At 48.3% G+C, this 23,183-nt stretch overlaps 1 protein-coding gene and 1 pseudogene across 3 annotated transcripts; one reads left to right on the forward strand and one right to left on the reverse strand.

Annotated features, from left to right (window-relative positions):
- The first annotated feature begins 64 nt into the window (after window positions 1–64).
- LOC144175189 (uncharacterized) lies at window positions 65–5,452 on the forward strand (annotated as a pseudogene).
- On the reverse strand, window positions 5,160–23,022 carry Cib (thymosin beta cib). Of its 3 annotated transcripts, none has more exons than XM_077702859.1 (7): window positions 22,863–23,022; window positions 17,058–17,087; window positions 15,847–15,944; window positions 13,533–13,646; window positions 9,912–10,025; window positions 7,191–7,246; window positions 5,160–5,675 (listed from the first exon to the last, which is right to left on the reverse strand). In XM_077702859.1, exons 2-6 carry the CDS (start codon window positions 17,072–17,074, stop codon window positions 7,230–7,232), a joined length of 360 nt encoding a protein of 119 aa, XP_077558985.1. In that variant the 5' UTR covers window positions 17,075–17,087; window positions 22,863–23,022; the 3' UTR covers window positions 5,160–5,675; window positions 7,191–7,229. The 3 variants fall into 3 exon arrangements, 2 of the variants coding, with proteins under 2 accessions (XP_077558985.1, XP_077558983.1); XR_013323451.1 differs by having other exon boundaries at window positions 5,589–5,675; window positions 7,191–7,309; XM_077702857.1 differs by lacking the exon at window positions 7,191–7,246 and having other exon boundaries at window positions 22,863–23,019.
- Window positions 23,023–23,183: the final 161 nt, after the last annotated feature.

Below are 23,183 nucleotides of genomic sequence, written 5' to 3' on the forward strand. Positions count from 1 at the left end.
GATGGTATGGGGGACGGCTCAGGTACATCAGCGGACATAGGCACTGCAGGGGGACACAGTGCACATGACGAGATCGGCGAAGTACCTGGGTGTGCATTTGAGCACAGGACCGGATTACTTGGCGACACACGAGCGGCACATCAAGACCAAAGCTGCCAGAAACAAAGGGTTTCTGGGCCAGCATGCACTTTGGGCGTTCAACCGCTACGAGGTGCTACGTGCCTAGTGGAAGATGGTGGCAGTGCCAGGGCTGACATACGCTAATGCCACGCTGTGCCTCTCTGCTGGAACGCGTGAATTCTTAGAGAGGAGACAGAGAGACGCCGGCAGAATGGCCATGGGCGTCCACAAGAACACTCCGGTGGAGGGGATCCAGGGGGACCTGGGTTGGTCGTCATTTACGGCGCGGGAAGCAGTGGCAAAATTGAGCTACGAAGGTAGGCTTCTTCGGTTGCCCGACACTAACCTGGCCCACCAGACCCTGATCCACACCATCTATTTCGGGATTTCGACACGGTGTACCCGACGGACGGCGAATCTGTGGCGACGTTATGAGGTATTGCCCGAGTCTATCGCGTCAGCTGCCGCACAGCCCGTGAGCACGAGGGCGGCCAGTATCCGGGCTCAGGTGACAAAGGTGGAGGCGAGGGAGTGGCTCGAAGGTGCAAAGGCGAAGCCCTCTCTGGACCTGTATAGCGCCACCAAGACGACCATCGGCGGGGGAAGTTTTTTGATAACTCTCTGGGCAGTGGCCTACTGGCAGAGGCCCGTCTCGGCGTGCTGCGGACACGTGTGTGGCGGGCTAAGTTTACTGCCGGGCTCGACACAACTTGCACCACCTGTGGAGCTGCAGAAGAGACCACCAGCCACGTCGTCCTCGAATGCCCTGCGGTTACACCTGCCCCCGAGAGCCAAACCCTGTCAGCAGCTCTCGGTTTTGAAGAGGCTGGGGGTGAAGGGGGGGGGGGGGAGGGGGGGGGACAATGCAAAACGACGCCTTGAGGTCTGGTGGCGACATGCGGCGTTGCGACGGAGAGACGGCTGGAACAAGGGTGGCAGCATGGAGCAATACGGAGCATGTTGCGACATTGAGGACTGAGTAGTGGTGGCTCGTCAATTCTTGTGTGTTAGGAACAGTTCGTCTTTCTTTTTCCTTTCGTGTTACCGGCCAATGACGGTCGGTTTTAAGTATGAACCGGCAATTGGCCCGCTGATTAAAAAAACCGGTCGGGCCGGTCCAAAACCGGGCAGGTGGCAACCCTACAGGCTCTCTGGGATTGTGGTGCTGTGTGGGAACACAATACTGTGTATTAACACTCACACGAAACAAACCTCGGGAGTAAGTGATGTCAAGCTACACAGTACGTAGCTTTAGCGATGTTCGTAACGACTCACCAGCAGTGCTAAGTTTTTTTTAATAAGGACCGGTACGTGAATTCAGTTGTTTGTGGGGTTTAACACACCATAGTGGAGCGCTCCGGATTAATTTTGACCACCTGGGGATCTTTAACCTGCGTCTAAATTTCCACACACGGGAGTTTTTGATTTTCACATCCGCCAGAAAAGCGGCCAGGAATCGAACCCACGTCCCTGTGCCCAGCAGAACAACGCATTAACCACCGAGCCACCCGGACGCCTGTGAATTCTTGACTCGAGAAACTTCAGCTCTGTCCGTGCGGATCGTTAACAGAAAACTCCGCTCGGCGAAGTAGAGGGGGCATACGCTACGCCAAAAAGTGGTGAAGAGGCAAGGACCCCACGAGCTCATGTGGTCTGAATCGAGCCTACAGTTCATACCACAAGCTAGCTTCAGCACTGTGGAGGCTACATTGTTATCAATAATGCGCCCACTGAGGGCGCCTAACTCACCGTGAAAGGGGGTCCTGAAAGGACATTCACTTCTCCCCTTTCGGCAAGTGGCACCGCAAGGCCCCAGCGCCTTTTGTCGCTTCCTTCGCGGTGAGTTAGGCGCCCTGAGGGGGACGACAATGTAGCCTCCACAGTGCTGCAGCTAGCTTGTGGTATGAAGTATTTTGGCAGATTTTGACAGAGCACACGTCCAGCTTAAAAAAAATGGGTGGTGGAGGCGAGCAGCGCTATTGTGTCATCCAGATAAAAGTTCCATACAGGAACGACGCCACGTCCTTCTCGATTTCACGTGTTTTTAACAATACCACCCGGTTACAATGAACTACCTCAGCGGCGACTTTCGATTTCATCAACAGTACAGAAGCGGCCCTTCGTGAAAGGCACGAAGTACCAAGTAGGTAGACTGCATACTGCGCCTAAGACATACCGAACCACTGTAATTTACGATAAAATGGGTAGAGTATTGATTTAGAACATCTTACACAAAAATAACGCGACCTTAAAAAATATATACAACATGTAGGTTTGCGGGGGCTCGCAGCAGTATTGGCGGTGAGATCTTCGAGTGGCGCCCCCTGGCTCTGACGTCGGCTTAGGGATTCGCGCCGCTGTCGTCTGCTACACTCCGCTTGTGAGGGGCAACAGTGCCTGGGCTAGAAATCGCCCGCTTCGTTGCTGTAGTGCGTTAAAAAGCGTATTTCTAGCGACTCAGTTATTTTGCCAGCTTCTGACGCATCTGAATAATTTGAAGCTGTATCACCCACAAGTTTTCAACACACGAAGAGATAGAGAACAACTTTCTTCAGAGTATCGGTCAGAACATCGTGTGTAACTCGTCCTTTCTTGCTTATTCGCGAGGATCAGCGATCAGAGCTTCTCGATAAGTATTCAAAATTCACAGGCTTCCCTGCAGTATTTTTGAAATGCTCCTATGAAGACTGAACAGTCAATACTACGTACCAAGCAGCGGCCTCTGCAGTGTCTACACGCTCATCGCACAGCAGGAAATAAAGCGGCTTTCTTCTGTTTCTTTCGTTGTTATCTTGTATGGGATCAATGTTTCTTGCTTTTTTTTTCTGCCCAACGTATTAATTTTTCTGCGCCGTCACCAATTTCTTATTAGGAGGTTTCGGGATGTTTGGAAGCCACAAAGGTCGTGTGGATATTTCCTTCATTTTGTATGGCATACATTCCCTTCACAAATTTGCTTCCATTACGGCTGCGTGCAAGGAGGTGCATATCCGCAGCGTGCTTTGTTTATTCACATGCAAATACAATGAGAAGGTTTGTGCTACGCCACCGCGATCGCGCCCTAAACAACGTGGTCCACAGTACTCGAAGGCGGCTTTTGTGCTCCGAATTTCTATCGTAATTATATCGTTATCATAACGAACTGACTCTCAACTCGAACAATGATGACATGATTACGGTGTTGAAGGCATGATATACTCGCTAACTAACGTAATAAATAGTATACCTGCATATATTACAAGACTCGAAACCGAAGGAGAATTCCAAGTAGCTCTTTATTGCTCTTCAACCCTTCCACGCGCGAAGAACAAATCCTATTCTACTCGGGATGGCGTTCTATGATTTGAAGAAAATTACTTTTACTCTCTTGTCCTGGACTGAGGACCTGGCCCACTAACCAGATCGATTTAATTGCTAAACAAAATTTTCCCCTCCTCCCCTTACTCCTCCTGCTCCTCTTGAGTGCAGTTTTCCTATAACGCATATCCGAATATCGGGAAGATATGGCTGTGCAAAATGTTCCCAAATATCCCTCCAGGTCTTAAACATATATGTGTTACTATAAATTTAACGAAGACGTGACTCGTTTAGCTCAATAAACCTCCATACTGGTTAGATGCCTGGTATAGAATCAGCACGCGCGTATATACACACTGGGTTATTTGGAACTCAACCGACAGTTTTTGCAGTCTATAGTGCATGTTGGCAAACTTTCATGCCTTCACAACGTAAAGTGATGTGACAAAACGCGTTCGAGCGTACGGCAAGGTTGCAAAAACTGTTTTACCTTACATATGATTACCGAGAATCGTGATGCCTTCTGCCAAAGCCGACAGCCCTGAAGGCCTAGAATTTGTTTTGGTCTTCCATTTTCGCTGTTGTCGGTTATTAGCAGCTGACTGTTCCTTTTGTTCGAATGCTTACACGAGAAGCTGACGCCTAGCTCCGACTCTTCGCGCTCCGCACAGGACCGGCTTCGCAAGGAATGGGGTGGCGCCGGCAATGTTTCTCCCGTAGCGGTATCCAAAACTATACTTTGACACCATGAGCTAGTGTAGGCGATTTTAAGCCTATTATGATAAAAAGTTACCCACACGCCAATTCTGGTGCGGACAAGCATCAGACGTCGACCGAGCGCAAAGAAACAGCAAGGAGAGCGATCCTGAGTGAAGCAGACGACAAATGCGAGAATCCATAAGCTGACGCCACGGAGGCGCGCTTCGCAGCGCCGCTTGTGTTCGCGCTCACCGCCAGCGTCTACCCGATTGCTACAACTGCATTCGGCTCGCAAAACATTTCCTTTGGGTTCATAGCGCGGGCGTTGGCTTTAGAATTTTGCTGAGTTGAAGTGGACTTTCGCAGTTTGGATTACGGACTTCACGTGAATGGATTGCCAGTGAAGACCACCAACCCCACCGTTTCCCCGGTGTTCGCATGTCAATTGCGATGGTGGCCGAATTCTTTTCAAGATGTACTAGCTCAATCTAAGCATTGTTCTCGTAAATAGTTTGGTTGTTGCAGTCAGTTTAGGAGCACGGCACATCAACAGTTCCTGATGGCGCCGGAAATACCGGGCTTGTACACATTTCAAAACAGAATATTGCACTTCAGATGCGCTACGCGTGTCAGATATGTTATTTGGGGCAGAGGTAAACAGCTTTGCTTTAGAAGTAATGGCATTAGCACAACCGAAAAAAGTTCGATCAACTAACAGAAACACATTATGCTGCAGGATTTTTTTTCCAACACAGCAAAAAATGGCATCACCCATCTTTTCTATCTTTCCATCCCCTCGCCATTGCCGGTTCATGTCTTGAACATTTTTAAATGCATTCGGGCAACTACTGTGAGCAACTCACCAGGAAGTGAAATCTGCCCTTGTGCCATCCTGAAAATGCAATTGCAGAACCATGCTGTCAATGCAAAGCATCTTGCATTGCAACTAAGTGTACATCCTGCCGAAGCACCCATAGACGCATGGTGCACTTTTGGATAGTGCACCTCCCAGGGTTTTCAATTGGAAGTTCTCAACACACGAGACAGATCCGAAAAGGATTTTTTTATTAAATAGACATCCGACCGCCTCTCCACGTACAAAATGTTTCGATAACAAAAGTGCCACAGCCAGCCTCAAGCCCAGTTTGCTTCCATGAGAACTAGCACAATATCTAGCTTGTGGTCATGCCATAGAAAATAGAATCAAGTGATACAGCACAGGTGCAGGCATTAGCCAATCAGGTCAGCCCACATCATCTCTTTGACAGCTTGAGTTTGGCAAATGCTGCTGACAGTACTGGTGAGCACAGCAGCAACAGAGGAGGAGCTGCTGTAGCACCTCTGTCCGGTAGAATTTAAAGCTACTAGAAAAAGGGGCTGGTGTGGCCATCAAGTTACAAGAGGACGCGCGCCCAGGATGAAGAAAACAACACCCCTGGCAGAGTATACAAAAGAAAGTGGGACAGGAGAGATACACATGACTGGATCTTTGTTTCTCTTGGCATCGGTTGTGTTGGCAATTTCTGTGGCGTCTCACGCAGCTTTCTCCTGGTCTATGACTGAAAAAAGAAAAAAGAAAGACATGCACATGCAGTAAGAGCTCAGGCCACCATGACGTTCTTTCCAAAACCAAGCGCAAGACTCTTACAGTATAACAGTGCGGACATTGATAGAATTTATTGGGAAATGCAGAATATTGAACTTATTTGCTGTATAGAAGGGAGAGGGTACAGCACTACACAGGCACGGGCTGACCTAAAAGCCCAGGCCTGGCTGAGCCGGGCCTGGGCTCAAGGCTGCAGCCCGGGCCGGGTTCAGGCTTGATTTCTTGGACCTGGCTGTTCATATTTTCGATGAGAAGTGCAAAAAGACATTAAAAAGAATGTGCTTGCTGAGTTTATTTCCACACAACAGTTGCAGGCAGAAACTTGTTCGCTAAGGCATACCCATATAACCCACCTGTTCATTTCCACCCAGAACACATTCAGCAGCTTTGAAAATTTACTGGCTTATTGAAGCCATTTCATATCAGCGAAGCCAAGAAATTAATTATGGTACATTTAAATTCTAGTTTCTGAAGCCAAAAAGATTTCATGGCCTCATGGCTTTTTTTTTCTACCTCGCCTAACATTTTAGCCTGGATGCCATAGATGTAATTTTAAAAATTGCACCAATTTTGAATGACAAGTAATACTGCCCAGCCTCCCAAGTTCGCACATTAAAAGCGCAATGCACATGCAACAAGGTCAGCCCTGGTCAGTCTACAGTGGCCAGGTCCTAACTACCATTCTCTGTTGACTGCACTTTGAATTACAAGGTACACAAATTAGACAAATTCCACAGGAATTGCAAGGTACACAGATTGAGCTGCCCCGAAAAAAAAAAAATGCAAGTGGGCAGCACTTTAATCACACAAGACCACCAGCTAAATCTGGGAAGCCTCCGACATTCCAACCCAGCAGAGCTCATGCTCAACAGCGCTGATCCCGCCTGAAATAAACCTCATAAAAAGAGGGACATAGCAAGAAAGCAAAAAGGAGAGGTAGGGAAAAGTGTCACGCACAAACAACAATGTTACTCGAAAACCCTTGCCAGATTGTGACTTTTTATGCGTGTATCAAAGAAAAGTTTCTTTACTTTCCCCCTTTCCATTCGTAAGCAAATATTGTACTTGTAAATAAATCAGTCGCTAGTTCACACTCATGCTGTCTCCTTCGTTCGTTTGTCCTTCCTCTCCAGGTTGTGTACCATGTCATTCAAAGCACAGTCAACAACAATTCAAAACCAACTAGCCCAACTCCTGACCTTATAACGAAATAGCAAGTACTACATTTATTCTATGGAGCTCAGTGTTAGCTTTCTAAGGAGGCATTCAGCTACTGAGAGTCCATGCCAGAGCCACCCCTTAATGAGCCACAAGTCAACACGCATAGCACGGCTAAGGAATGCCCCTGCGAGCACAATGCCCGCATGCGTGTTGGCTCTCACTGCACAACTGGGTAGGCTGGTTAAACATGCCTCACACGAGGACCACGTGTGTGTTATAGCCTTCCACTCCACCTAGATTCACTTACACTGAAGGCAGCCAATCCGGAAGCAATTGATACCTCCAATCATGTCGAATCTTGCTCTGGAGCCAGGGATAATTAGAGAGAACCCCCACTACCTTGCCTAAGTGCGCTTCATTTGAGTACTTCACAAAGATATAAAACGAGACAAAAGCAAGGCAATGAGCGAGAATCACTGTTACAATCTGTTACACTGCAATAGCCGGAAGTCATACTGTATATGCACCACAGCTTATCACATTTAGATACCACAGACATTTCCTAGGTTTTATGATATAGATATAGAAAATGTCTTGCTATAGAATTTATTTCTCAAGCATCTCAGAACCTCTACAATTCTTGACTGCCACTGTGGCATATCCGCAGAGCCAAAGGGTCACCTGAGGTTAAGGCGCTTTTGTGGGGATCATTCCCTTCAACTGTAGCACAACTTTTTCCCAGGATATTGTGGCTCCCCTAATGGCCTTATTGGTTAATTATTCTCGCGTAGGGTGGGTGCACATTTGTATAGGAAGACTCCAACTCAAAACAACTCCAACTCGTGAACCAAAAAAAGAGCTACAATTAAATTTCTTTTGCGTGTACTACACGTACTTTCACGTATACTAAAAAATACATTTAAAGAATGCAGAACAGTTAAATCTGTATATAACAAAGTTGACAAAAACTCAATTTTTCGTTACATGCAGGTTTTGAATTAATGCTAGCGTAAATGAAGGAGAAACGCAGCCCAAATGCTAGACATCAGTGATGGTGACCGTACTGCTCAAGGATTTATTTTACGGTAAAAAACTGGGTGATTTGTGCCTGCTGCTTCCCCACGAGCTTAGGCACTACATGCCATCCAAAGAATCAAGGTCACTTACCCCCGCAACCACAAATGCAACTTAAGTATCCCTTTCGACCCTTTTCGGTGCCTTAACCTGTTTCAGGAAACAAACTGATGCTGAAAAGGCGCCTTTTTGCGAACTTGCTCATTTCCGCACTCAAAATTGGTGAGAGGGTGCTACCTCGGATACTGCACCGAGCTGCGACGTTCTTTCCCCCCGGCAGAGACTGCATTTACAATTGCAAGCTTGTCTTGAGAAGACAACTTTCGTTTTGTGGCAGCACAGCAGAACTCCTCGCCCACAATCCGACACCACCGATAGCAGTAGAGACGTGCGAGTACACGCCGACAGGCAGGGCCAGCACCTAATTGACACCGCACTTACACGTGGAAACGCACGGTAGTTTGCGGCGCAGACGAAGTTTGCTAAATTAGTGCATTTCTCCAGTCCAATTTCTCAGAAAGTGCAGAACACAATGGCTCATCGGCGTAGCGAATTTGTTACATCAAGGTTAACTGTTGTGATGCCTTTGTTACATAGAGGTCGCAAACACATGGGCTTCAATGGAGCTGGCAATGGGAAATTGAAAAACTTCGCTAAATCCAGGAATTCGTTATAGAGGTCCGTTACATCCAGGTTTACCTGTATCTGAGAGGTGCACAGTAGTGGATGCTACAGGTTAGAGATTACATGGTGCTTTTATATCAGTGAAATGAATCTGCACACACCTCATTGTGCCTCAGGAAGATGAGAATCTAGCTGTCAACTGATCTGTAGAAGCACAGGAAGTTTTAGCCTAAACAACCCCAGTGCAAAATTCACCCCTTCAATTACTGTACATTTTGTTTGCAGACAATGCAAACATCAAAATTTGTTCAAACGTCACAGTACAATGCACCATTGAGGTGGCCAAGATCTGCATTTCGAGATGCACTTCTAACCTGAACGTTTAAACACCCAGTGTCGCACACCAGCACATGATCTGTACAACCTTAACTGTATAGATGCCTCATGACAAGAGCTCCATAGTGTGCTGGTCACTAAATTTGGTGACACCATCAAACTGGAGGTCCATGTAGTAGAACAGCTAGGGTAAATTTGTTGCTGCTGTGAATATAAAAAGACGGCCACATACTAAGCAAGTGCTTTGAAGCCAACTACTGCCAAAGAATTGAGGCTACATGCCGTTTAGACAAACCAATGAATGGCAGCTAGTATTCCGTTACACCGCAGTTGTGCCATTGAGGAAAAAGTCTCCACTGATGTGCAAGTGGCAATAATCGTGGGCAAAACAAGCAACTGCATCCCAGCAAGGGATTGCAGAGGCAAAACAAAACCCACTAACCCTTCCAGGGTCAATGACGTACGTGTACATCATTGATTATATGTTTAGAAAGCGCGCCTTTTTCAATCATTTGGCATGTGCTGCCACACTGTGGCAATATGCGAAATTTGCACGGATGGTGGTTTTTATGCTTTACTAAAGTGGTGTGGGCTACCGCTTCCACATCCGGTAACACACAGGCGCACGTTTCATCCTTGCACTTAACTCCCCCCCTCCACACACACCCGCGAAGCTTTTAAAATTTTTCGCGTTCCTCACGAAAAAACCACGATTATGCAACAACAAATGATTTTTTGTCACTTTAAAGTCGCCCTAAAAAATGCATCAATTTTTTCTTGGTATAGAGTCATCCGAAGAATTCAAATCAGCAAAAAAAAAAAAATGTTTAGGTAACTTATTGTTTGCATAAGCACAAAACAATAGAGCAGCCGCGCAAGATGAGAAAAATATTGGGGCAAAGAAAAGCTGCAACTGTATGGCAGGAAACGAGGCAACCCAGGCAGAAGATGGCAGCACGTTAGTGCAACAGCCCACCCAATGCCCCAGCCGTACCTTCCTTGGTTGGCAATGGGTTCTTAACGCTGGTCTCGGCATGCTTTAGCTTGGAAGGGTCAAAGGACTCGATCCCCTGAATCATCTGCTTGTGCTCCTTCTCAGACTCAATGTCTGCAAGAAAAAAAGGTCAGAGTGAGTGGCGCACACACGCCTATGAGGAGCGGAAGAGAGGCATGCTTCCAGACAGCACACAGGGGTTAGGAAGACGGGGTGGACAAGAGCCCCGTACAGGCCAGCCTCTGGGTCAACACTACTGCGCAACGTGGGGCTGCTGCCCCTGGCAGGACACACCAAGCTGTGGGGGTGGGCAGGTAGGTAGGTCTCTGCGAGAGGAGCATGCAACAGCAGCACGCCCCAGCTAGCGGGGAAACCACTCTGCCATGCCTGGCGAACCTTGTGCTGTGGGCTTGAACTGTTTCACCTTGGTGACTGTGTGCTTTAACCGGGATTTCTCAAAGCCCTTGATGCCACCTAACAACGCCTGCCTGTTGTTGTCCATTGAGACACTGCAGAGAAAGACGGGCACTGCCTCAGTGATGGAAGAAAGGCACCACAGAGGAGGAAGAGGCACGCTCGGTCTACACGCTTCAGCTGTCGCCTCGCATCCATCCTTCCCACACACGCCCGTCACAACCACCACAGACTCGCCACAACCAAACAGCCCGAGACACAGTAGCGCAACACCGTCTCCAATGGCCCATTTTCGCTAAGCAAAATGTGCGGGTTCCACATAGACACTCAGTTAACGTTGTCACTGCTGTTACAGAGTGGGCACACAACCTTTAGCACATTTCCATGCATGGAATACTTATGCCACATTTTAAAGACCGGCACTGAACCTGAATCAAGTGCGCAGGATTACAGTAAACTGCTCAGTCACAGCTGGAGACCCTTGTGGACAACAAAGGCCATCAGTTGTTCTGCCTCTCCAGGTAAGAGGAAAAGGCAATGCAGCTGCTTCCTAGCTGCACACTACTGCACAGCTAACTTCACCACATTGGCATTTTTTCTTCAAGATAAACTGCACCACATGAAATGTATGGAGCTCTGCAAATAATGCCTAAAACATCCTATATTTATCTGTCATAAAGTACAGCAAATTATAAGCAATACAGTACATTCAGATTGTACGCAAGCCTCTTGGGATAAATCTGCACTGCCACAAGCTCCCAATCTTGCAATACCACATGCTACTGCAACAGCCCCTTAAAGGGACCCTGCAACACTCTGAGCAGTGCAAGTAAACCTGCGTGACGTTTAGATTACACTGCCAGGAATACCTGAGCCAAATATTACACGTGCACGTGAAGCGGTGAGCGCGCAATTCAATGTGAAAGACGCGGAAAAACCAACCGCTCTCTCTCTTCAGTTGTCCTCATTATGCAACCCCTGGCATGGCCTAAGGGACGTCACACAGGCCATGGCTGCCCGATCGGCTGTCACTGGTCAACTTCGCGGCTAGATTCTCCCATTTCCGTCGTCGTCATCGCTGTGTACGAACCTCTTCTATGCCTGAACCTGTAGGCACAGTTTTGCCGTTTCTTTTGTGTTTTGAGTGCGTGCGGAGTTTGAGTGATGAGCTCTATACTTCTTTTTCAATGGAACCACTCAACTACAAACGTTTATTGCTTCAAAAACGCCCTACCAGCCCGAGCGCGCACTTGCGAGCAGGCACCCATGCCTGCTTTTTTTGTGGCACCAGACCGGACATAGGCCCCTCCGCGTTGCGGAGAAAAGGAGAAAACTACCCGGCGTGTGATATATCGAAGGCCGCCGAAAAGAAAGCCGCGAGCCGCCCCCCTCTCGGGAGAGAGCGCGCAGCTTTCGTCGCGTTGTCCGCGGTCGAGTTGAGAGGGAACGATTATGCGCGATTTCTCATCGCGCGTAGATTTGTTAATTGTGAACGGATTTTCATAATTCTTGCGGAAGGAGATTTCTGGGACAATAGACTATCCCAAAATACATTACTAGTCACTGGCAAGTGTTGCAGGGTCCCTTTAAGGAGTTCGTATAGATGTACTGAGCACTAGCCCACTTTTTTTTTCTTTCATTTCAGTTTCCAAAAACTACGAAGCTTTGCATTTGGTATGCAAAGTGTGAAAGCGGCTTTAAAAATGTGAGGCCTCAGTACTCCACAGTACATAGAACTTGGTACACAAGTTTTGGCACGTGCCCAAGTGCTCTACAGCTCAAAGCACAGTAACAATGCTTCATGACAAAGCTTAATTCTCAACATAGCCCATCTTGAGGCAGTCGGTAAGAGGCCATTAAACAAAAAGTAGAGGCAAAAAAAAAAAAAAGAAAAAAAAAAGAAAAATTCGTAATTGTAGCAGGCACATTCAACCTGCCTGTTCAGGTAGGGGGACATTCTCTACAATACGGCATGCTGAGAAAAAGTGTCCAGTTCTTTTTGCATGCAAGGGAGAAGACAAGGACAATGCAGGACCCAGCCACCAGGACATATACAGGAAACAACCTGCTGGTGCCACCCCCAAGTCAAAAGAGACTCACAACTCCATTCACGTCTGCGCACGTTTCAAATACTACCATCGTGAAGCGATAGCTTGACTGCACATCTTTACACAATATAGTCCCAGAATTGGACGACTGCACTGTTTCCAGCTGAATGTAACCAAGCACCAGATAAATGTGCCAACGTGAAACACCCCACTGCCAGGGGAACAACTTGCCACAAAATAAGCTTGATTCGGCAAGCAACCCTGCATGACCAGTAAGATTTTAAAGCACAAAATATTCCTACATTAATACCCTCCTTAACACTTCACACAAGAAGAGGACTAAGTAGGGTTGAAACAATTTCTAAATGCAGTGACCACCCCTATAACAAGCTTTGGTGAACAGCGAATGCTTTGGTCCCTGTGGAAATTTTTTTATCTTGAGAAGTTCCGGAACCAGAAATGAAACAGCAAACACACAGGACTGCTTGTGGAGAAGCTAACCAAAAATGCACACCGGTCGCTATAGATTCTGTTCCAAATAAAATAACATTGCATTTTGCATTATGCAGTTAAGAATAGAGTGGGCTAGCGGCTGAGGCAATGTGCCATGAAGGATTACAATCATCAATGCCACCCAACTCCTTTTTGCAGTTCCCATTTTCATTGTTTCCACCCTGGCTAGAACCTCACAAGTGCACGGCTCCTCTTCCTAGCACACATAACAGCTCCTTAAACCAAAGCATCCTTGCCAGCAGCAACGAAGCCCAGAACAGTGGACAAAGGCTCGCTATTGCACAGCTGAAGTAATCAGGCACATCTGCCATGTTCCTCGTCCTAACATTATCCCACTCTGGGACCGTTCAACAGCTTTTATGGACTGATGCTGCCACTACACTAACACAGTGACAATTTGCGCAAAATAAAAAGCCCAAGTCAAACCCTAATTCAGCCCAAAACCAAGCCTACTGGTAAAAGCAAGACGATGCCTTAGGTATGTTTCCTGGTGATAACGGCCAATTATGCATCGAAGGAGATTTCCGAAAGGGGGAACGCTGACTGTTCGTCTGGCAAAAACGTGCGCCACCAGCTCAACGAGACTAGTCCCAAAGGGACCGAGGCAGGCATGAAATGTGGGGTGGCACCAGCAGCGGCCGAGTACCTTCTTTCTTGGGGAGGCACACTTTCTCCTGCGTGTGTGCATGCTTCATGCTCGTCTTCTCAAACTGCTCCACACCTTCCAGCAGGCTGTTGTGGATTTTCTCCTGCTGCACATCTGCACCACAAGGGGGGCATGCAGGGTGGCACCTTACCTTGCTTGCCAGCGGGCGCCAGCCACTCACGACCACAGAGACACAACACAACCCCTTTCATTTGAAAGCACCAGCCTTTGGGAACTACGGCCAAAAAACAAATTTTCATGCTTTGTGCTACACGACGTCGGCGGTCATGCAAAAGGGAATGCTAAAAAACCGCAAGTAGTGTGGTAACTGCAGGTAAGCATTCAAGTGATACGATGAAACTGATCTAGAGACCACTACGAATAGCAGTCCCTTGTCTAATTGCACAAACAAGCCCCTGCCGTCATAAAGAACTAACGAGTGAGATGGTAAGTGGTGGCCAACGCCTTATTTGCTAGAAGTTTGCGCTAATTTTGTCAAGTTGTTAGAATGCAGTCTCTTGAATGAGCCAAACTTGTATTTTGTCTTCAGGGCACCTGAAACATGGGAGTCTCGCTTGAAAGTAAACACCCACAAAGCTCTCGCTGCAAGCCCACTACAGCAGTGTCAAAGCCATTACTAGAAGACACCTCAACTCCCTCGCAGAACCTTCACACCTAAATGTCAGCTAATCAGTAAGGTTCTCCTGCCCATCTCCTGTTAACAGCTATTCATATGGGCAACCGAGACAAAGTCAAAGGAAACAAAATAGGGAAGCAGGTAACCAAGCTCCTAATGCAAATGTAACTTAAAATTACCATTGGCCATGTCAGTAACGCAAAGCAATTGCAGCAGGCCAAAATGCATGTTTGGTCAGTTTATTGCAGAAAGCAAAAATTCAGAAATAGCAATGTGCACCTCTAGGGGACCTGAAACAAGCTTCAGAAACGAATGGCACGGCGCGAACTTTAGCTTTTTCGGCTACAAACTTCCAGGCACTACCCACCCCTGCGCAACCATGCTCCCTGAATTCCTTTCGGTGCACACTACCTTGCCTTTTCAATGCAAAGGGCATTTCTTTAAAACAGGGCTTCGTACAAACCCTACCAGCAGGCAAAGTAAACACAAAACACCGTGCTGTCTCTTACAGAGACAGCACGACACCCCTTCTCAAGCCAGTGCGGAACGAGCCGCTGTTCTTAAGACTACGCGTCTCACTGGACAGCCTCAACTCCTGTCAGTAGCAGCTCAACTTCAGAATTCTCACCTAATTGCCCATGACAACCATTCTCTGCTGAAGCAACTGGACGGTGACAATACTTTTGCAATCCCCCAAAAATGGGGGGGATGACATAAGAGCAGTGTACCAGTAAGAAAGAATTGCAAAGTGCATGTGGAAAGCCTCACCTGGGGCAGGGTTATTAAAGCACACAGCAGAGCTAAAGAAAACCAAAGTTATGACTACGACTTCTGGTTATCACTTTCAAGCGACTCCAACTGATACTGACAATAGCATATCATTCAGTGTCTAGAGTGCTACAGCACCGTCCAATTAGATAGAATATTTAAGGCTACACCGAAACAAGGGCCAGCATCTGCCGTTGTGTACAGGTTCCAGCTCAGCTTGTTCCAAAAGGCAGCAGATGGAGTTTGGCTGTAGGAGATTATTTTTAATCTTTATTTTCAATTTAAACTTTTATGGCATTGTTAGCTTTCAGTGTTTTAAATTTGCTTCTGCTCATGTGTTGGTTAGGTTAGTTTACGCAACGTTACATTAGGGAGAACGAAGTGATGCCAAGCGCACCACCCCATTCTGCAAAACCCCCTTGGACGACGCTTTAGTTGAGTGCCCATAGTGGAGTCGGACAGCACTCCAGACAGCTTATTTTATTCGCACGGGCACTCGTTCCCAACACGCCAAAAAAGAAAATGCGCAGCAATGACCCGCAAGAAAAACCACCATCCAAAGCTTGAGTGTGTAAACCTTGAAGGCACAATCCTTTTCAGTATTTGTTTACATTCTTCCCACTTCAAGCCTCAAGAAGATTCTTGTGAGATGCTGAGAAGGTAGGTGCCTTAGGTGTAAAGCACCTGTAGCGTTCTTGAACGTTGTTCCAAGGCCCCTAAAGTGGCAGCAGTATCTATTGGTAGGCAGGCATATGGCCGTTCTTTCACGATATCACAACTCATGGTGCTAATGAAACTAGACGGCACTAAAGGCACACATGCGTAACCAGAGCAGCACTCTTGCAGAGAACAATGTGCCACCACGCCCACTCTGCAGGCAAAGGTGGGAGGGGCTGCAAGCACACACACCTTCCTTGGAAGGAAGAGTGACCTTCTCCTGGGTCTCCGTGTGCTTCAGAGAGGAAGCGTTGAAGCTAGCCAGCTCCTGCTGAATCTCGTCGGCAACCCTGAGGGGGAGGAGGAGGGATGCACATGCAGCACACATCGGCACACAAGGCATGCTGCTCTTGCTACAAGTCAGAAGGTGGTTCGAAGAGAAACTGAAATCGCCTTGGCCTTTACGTGGCAGACAACAGTGCAGTAATACCACTTAAAGCTGCAGCAGTTAATGAGGAGAGAATCCCAAGAGACGTATCGCAGCCCCTCACTTTTTTTCCTACACTGCAATTTGATGCAAAAATCTGGCTTCCTCGATCTAGCCCCAATTTCCTTGCCCTTCACTACGGCACAATGGTATGAAATAAACAAACCAAACAGCACAGATGAATGGTTGAAGCAGGACAGGCAGATGTTGACAGATCATGTTACAGCAGGGGAAAGAGCCGCACGCAAGCGAATGTCAGATATGGCAGTTTCGACTTAGCACATGTTAATCTCAGCCACTTGACACAAAGTAGGCTTCCCCACTACAACAGGAGGTAGGGCTTGTTCCCCATGTATTTGGCAATTTCTGCTCAGCGTGTGCTTCGAGAGACAAAAATCTCAACTGTTAAAATAGGCTCCCTCTACCGCAGGCAGTAAGGTCTGGATTAATTTCCATATTTTCCCCCGTCAAAAGGTGCATGTGCGTCAACACAAGAGCTACCATGCCTGCTTAGCAGCAGCATCTAGACATCGTTTTGCAAAATTTATTACTGGCCCTATCAGGATACGCTGTCGGGTGCCAACAACTTCAGATATCTCCGATTCGGCTGCACTTTCTGGCCTAATTCAAGCACCGCAGCACTCAAATTCAGAGCACAGTGCACTTGTCTCTTCAAGACACTAACAATGCATTAGAAGACAAAAAAGGGGAGGGGGGCAGGCACTTGTGCACAGTGGCTGCACTGAACTGTCATAGCTGGTCCAGGGAGTGTACGCCAAATCAAAGAACCTTCCATGGGTGGCAAACTGTGAGGCTATTTCCTACACCCTCCCAGTGGCAGCACTACATGGGAGCCCCTGCTCTCATCTCTACACAAGGCTCAGCAGCAACGAGCTAGAGGGGCACTCTTGCATGCAGGAGTTTGGATGGGCCAACGACCACCCAGATGGACAAGACAACTCAGCGGTGCACTTACTTGGGAAATTTCTCCATGGCCAAATCACCTCTGCGTCCATGGTGGCCAAGGGGGGGTGTACAGGCGTGAGGGAGTGAGCGTGCGCACACCGTTAGTCACACACTCAACATGCACATCGCGTAAAGCACACACCTCTGCATGTTGGGAGCCCAGCAGGCAGCCCAAAACTCTGCAGACATTGCACACTCATGCGACACCAACAGAAAGAACTTAACTGCATTCACTTAATGCACTCTACGGGCTGTCCGAGATGAGACCAAACAAAATGGGTGGGAGACACTGGAGTGAAATTATTTTTTAATTAAGGGTTCATACAGTTAGAAACTGGCGCACCAGTTGTCGTGATGCTATAACAAACCCACACACCCTAGCAGTGTGCCAAAAGCAAGCTGCAAGCTGTACAAGCTCCTATTACAGTTAAAACCTATCTTACGAACTCACCGGGAACCAGGAATTATTGAAAACTTTATAAAATCTGCGCCGTCATTTTACAACCAGTTGATTCAGTAAATCTGATGGCTAAAGGGAGGCACATCCCAGCAGCTACCACGACATCGCAATTGCGGAGGCTGCGGCACTCGTCTGAATTATTTAGTAATACGCAAGAAATCCGCGGCGAAAATAGTAGCAATAAAATACTAGGGGTTCTGGGGAAAACTTGGCAAAAAAAAAAGCCTGTGATTTTAGTCTAAGTGCGCTTTGTTAGCATTGGTTGGACAGATTTTTTGTAGCAGGCAAGTGCATTCAACGCATCCTTAGTTCCTTCATGAGCCCTTGGTTCTGGCACGCACAATAATCTTCGTGACAATCTGACTGAACACTTTCGAAATTGCCCCCTCTTTAAAAGCGTCTCTTTCTCGAAATGCTCCATTAAATTGGGAATGGCACTGAATCTATTCCGTTATCGTTTGAGTTCATAAAGGCATTAAGCCGTGTAGGCACCTATGAGGGAATTTGAATTCGTCACATTGGGAAATTCGCAAGATCAGATTTCATTAGAGTTTTGACTGCATTTACATCACAGTTGCTTTCAGATGCAGAAAGCACCACCAAGTGGGCGTGGCAAACCCACACACACACACACACTCCACTTGCTTTTGTTTTACATTCTTTTACCACACAGCAGTGGGTGGAATTGCTGACCAGCTCCAACCCCTCTACCCGGCGCATAATGGTAGAGAGGGCAGCGAGGGCAGGTCACCTCCAAGGAATCCCAGATTGAGGACACTTCTCACCGGGCAGGCACCCTAACATCACACTTGCTTAGTTTACTCAATCAATCAATCCTTGAAGGCGTCACCACTTGCAGACTCCGCCCAAGGAACTAGATGTTGCCGTCTTGACTCGTAAACTGTACATTATTACGGCCAACTGGTTAGATCCCGTTTACCAGTTGGCTGATCACTGTCAGGCACAAACATTACTGCCTATGCAGCAAAGTACCATATACAGGCTCTTTCATAAAAATTATACCTTTGCTACACAGCAACTTTCGATTGGCGGTTGAACGCTCACCTTCAAGTGCGCCCTATGTATTTACAATGGGACACTCGATAGACAATTGGTTCAAAGGCCTTCGGAAGGCCTTTGAAACGGCCGTGTAGCACAGGTATAAGACATTTAAAATGACAATATTAATGCTAATAGGGTGCATTGCAGGGAAAGGAAATGGAATATTTACACCTAACAGCCAATAGAATCTTGTTTGCAAACATTCTCTTGCCTCTACTACAAGCAAAAGCCACCACAGAAGGGAACAACAGGCTTGACAGGGCCCACTTTTTCGTGACTCACTCATCCTACACTTCACATTGGCTTGTAGTACGCTGCTGCTGACTTTTGTGCTCCTAACACTTTGTAAACATAAGCAATACGCAATTCCTTTTGTCAGATGCCACAAAAGAACAGGGCCCAATTGTGTGCAATAAACTGCTGCCACAAGAATGCATTTGATTCAGGTATGTGCTCAACAGGTTTCGGCAAGATCTTTCCTAAAACCACAGGAACGGTGGTCGTAACTAAGAGAAGAAGTTACAGGCAGAGTTCAAACCTGAGGAGATTAGGAGAATCCCTCACCATTACTTCAGTGGCATCCACAGACCCCCGGATGCTTACAAGAAAGGAATCCTGCAGTACGTGCACTGCAAATGCGGTATGCACCGCAGTATTACCAAAATTGCCTTTCCTACCACAATAACCCCTGTGCACCTTCCACGGCTAATAGCCAGCCTAACGAGGCAAAGAATGCTCATCCCACTAGAGGATTGAGCCAGCACGGAATATGCAGTCAGGTAAAAGTTTGTGCACTGCTGGAAGCAACACCCAGAGCTCCTTTTGTCATACCTGTACAGCGAGTGCCCAATGCTCCCAACAATTTCCCGTCATGCCACTGCCCAAGAACGGCACCGTTACCGTTTTAACCTGCCATTTCTTTCACGGACAGAAACAAAAAATTCCTCAGCAGCCTGGCAATGACAACTGCACACCCTGCACTGTGTTGAAACAACAGAACCCCGATTTGTTGAGATTATAGCACTGTCAAAACAGGCTTTGGCCATAAATTACACCTGTTGCAGATAAAAGCTCTACAGCTTTGGAAAAAAAAAAAGCCAGCAGTGCACACCAAGCCGGAACTACAGGCCCCTTCCAGTATACCCATTTGTTGAGCTTGTGGCCACGTCAAAACAGTCTTCAGCGATAAATTGCTCTTGCAGCAGCTGCAAGCTGTGCAAGTAGGGGGAACAAAAAAATGCCAGCAGCCCAACACAGACATCCCGTTCCACTGCACTGGCAGCACACTTGCCCACCTGCCATAAAAAAAAGGCAGTGGTGAGGTTCCAGTTTAAACCTAGCAGACTGCAATTTGTATGAGGAAATCCATACCACAGCTGGTTCTGCAGTAATTTTCTTGAGCAGTTTTCCTAGCAACTGAAAGGTTCTTTAGCATATCACTAAACGACAGTCTACCACAACCAAACAGGTCTACCACAACCATGAACCTGTTTGCTGCCTATAAACAGTTCAAATGAGGGTAAAAAGGAAAACAGCACTGTTTGGTTACTCTTAGCCACATCAAACTGATACAATCTGGCGCAGACAGTTTCGCAATCAGGCATCTGCGAAGAGATGCATGCCTTTGAAGCTACCCATTGCACCTTCGGGTACTTTATGATGAGTGGTGCACGAAATATCTACACCCTCCAAAACTGAACATTTCTGTAGTGGTGGAGAGGCATGTGCAAAACGTCTGGAGAATTCTCAATGGAGGCATGTCACAAAGAAATATCTCAGTTTCATGGACAAAAGCAGGTCCAAAATGGAGGGCAGTCCAGACTCCATGATAAGCGCATATTGGTTCCTCGAACCAGGAAACAAAGGCCAGCTATAAGTACTGTACAGCTCTTCCATCGGGAGACTCCACCCAAGTAATTCAAAAAGCAGCAAGAGAAAATGCTGGCAGCTACCATCATGCAGGTCGAAACTGCTGCAAAAGTCTATATCTTCCTCTGGCTTCCACAAGAGAAAAAAAAAATGCGTTTGAAGTTTTTTTTTGTTTTAAGACACAGGAACGCCAGCTGCTCCAGACAACGGACGAGTCTTCTTTCTGTGGCACATTTGTCAAGGTCAGTATAAACGGAGAACGGAGAGAGGGGGGCAGATTATCGAATTCGCCGCGGACAGTGACAGGGTCTGCTCCGGGAATGAAGTGTAAACGGGAGAGGGGGCACTACCGTTCAGCCTCACGAGATTGCAGGCGGCCGATAATGACGGCGGTAGCCCCTCGCAAGGAGAGCACGTAGTCGGCGGCGGAATAAAAGGCTGCTCGGTAATCGGAAGAGCGGCGCCGCCGACCGGCACAGCAGAGCACTTGTGCCGGGTCAGGCGTTGCGCCTGGACGGGCCGTGAGGCCGCGTCGCAGCGGGCGAGCCGGAACAATGGAGCAGCCCCGAAACTTGCCCAGTCACGCGCCTTACGTCGCTCCAGGAGACTCGCCTACTCCACGGGGCGCGTCGGCGCGGATAGCGTGCTACGACGGGGGTGCAAACCTACGGAGACAACCGAGCGCGAAACTCACGACTGTGGCTCAAGGTCATTGACGTCAATGGCCACTACGAAGTATTTCGGCGGCGACAGTACGTTCGAAAGCGCGCTGAACGGCGAACAGAAGGGTTTTTTTTTTTTTCTTTTTTCCCTCTACGCAGGGGCCGAATTATGGCGTCGTCGCAGCGGCGGCCTCCTCGCGCCCACGCGCCCGTCGCGGCAGCTATTTTGAGGACGTGGCAACGCGGCGGGCCTCGCGAGAACATTGGCAAACAGGGCCAAGCAGCAGCGGCTACAACGTCATGGGTGGGAAACAGTGGGGGCAGTGTGCGCAGGCGGCCTGGCACGATACCACTACTCGCACCGGCAGGCCGTACGGCACATCGCGACGGCCAACGAACGGAAATTGTGAAAAGGTGCCATGGGCAGATAAGCCGGCCGTTGCAGTACAGGAAAGCAATGCGCTGTTCCGCCTCCGCCGAATACCTCCCGGATCAGCCCCATCGGTAACAAGTGACCTGCCCACGCTGCGCGAGAGTTCGAAATCTGACGTGAGAATCGCTTGTAATCACGATCAGAGACCATGGCTAGCCTAGACCTAGTAAAAAAAGGCATATGTGCGTCCGAAATCGGCGCAGACTTATGCGCTACGGGTGTGGGAAAAACTGGCTTTAAACTGCAGTCGAAAAACGCGGCTTTGATACGCGCCTGTATTGCGCAACACGCGTAGGTGTGGCCTTTACAGAATGTGTGGAATGAAAGCAAATAGACGCTCTTCGTGAACGCAAGTTTCCCTTCATAAACGTGGACGCTGCTGCTGCTGCTAACCGTGATTTAATTTCCCCAAAATCTTGATTTTCTCGGGAAATCGGTTATTTGGCTCCTCGACCTCGCGCGTGCGTACGCGCTTAGGAAACGTTCACCCAACCATTGACCTGGAAAATCTTATGCCGGCATCACAAGCTGCGCATACACCAAGGCAACAGATGATTTGTTTTAATAGCCCCTTCGCGCTTATCCCTCGGATGGTGGTGGTAGCCGTCGGTCAAGCCACCTGTAAGTATCGGACCTGGGCGAAAGATAAGGCCACGCTGAAAGGGCTTTGCTAGCGCAAGTCAACGCGCGAGGCAAAAAGCGACTGCAAATTTACCAAACCGGCTATAGCCTGAACACGACGCCAAGAACCGGCATCGGCCCCTTGCCAAAATCTTGCCTCGCATATAGGTCATCCGCACCGCCGTCGGCCGCCGCCGCCGCCGACTATTGGGGGAGGGAGAGAAACACGTACGCGAACTTGACGCGCCCGCCAAAGCTAATGCGCAGAAAAACCAAACACGCAAGTGACAGGACGCACAACGTGACAGTTCAAAAACAAACGCTAAACGGAAGCTTTGCGAAACGACGCATGGCGAATCCTCGGTAAAACGCCTGCGACACTGGTCTCGTATTACAAAAGCACGAAAAGAATTCTGACATAACGCGGCTTTCATCGCCTGATATAGAAAAGATAACGTTTATATCAAACAAGCGTAACGCGACAGCAGAAACAGTAAGAACGTTGTCATCCCAAGCGCCACCATTCGGCGTGGCATCCGAGGGAGAAAACTGGACAGCCGAACGGACAGCAGCCGACGCCCTGCCCACACCGGCGAGTCAGGCCTAACTGTTGCCCAACCAAAACAAAGAGCAGACGACGCCTGTGCACAGCTCTCGTCGTTTTGTGATAGCGAGCAAGCTAAAAACGCCAGGAGTGGTACCACTCACCTAGGTTTTGTCCTCGGGAGCTTCAAGAGTGGGTCCCGCGAGCTCAGATTCCTTTCGCTCCCCTCCTGCTACGGCACCGATACTAGCTACGTCAAAACCGGCGCGGCCGAACACTCCAAACTGCGGCGGGACTCTGCCGCCAGAAGCGCGGATGGGTTCCAGGGTGCGCGGCAGTGCCAGTAGTTCGAGAGTAGCGTTCACTGCGCCTGCGCTCACGCATGCGCGCTGTTACGCAAGCTCTACGCGCGATGAGTCACACCGGAAAGAAGAATGTGCGCTACGTGCTGTCTGCCGTTGCACTGGCGTTGCTCTGGCGCTGCG

Source organism: Haemaphysalis longicornis, unplaced genomic scaffold (assembly GCF_048455015.1).
Source record: "Haemaphysalis longicornis isolate Haplotype H1 unplaced genomic scaffold, Haemaphysalis longicornis Haplotype H1 scaffold_3, whole genome shotgun sequence".
NCBI lineage: Eukaryota > Metazoa > Arthropoda > Arachnida > Ixodida > Ixodidae > Haemaphysalis > Haemaphysalis longicornis.

What these genes read in the sequence shown, in the direction of transcription:
- Cib (XM_077702857.1), bottom strand. An exon ending in GTGCCTCCCCAAGAAAGAAG is followed by an intron (nt 10,026 to 13,532) that starts GTACTCGGCCGC and finishes TTTTTCTTGCAG; the next exon opens with ACATTGAGTCTGAGAAGGAG. An exon ending in CCCATTGCCAACCAAGGAAG is followed by an intron (nt 5,676 to 9,911) that starts GTACGGCTGGGG and finishes TTCTTTTTTCAG; the next exon opens with TCATAGACCAGGAGAAAGCT.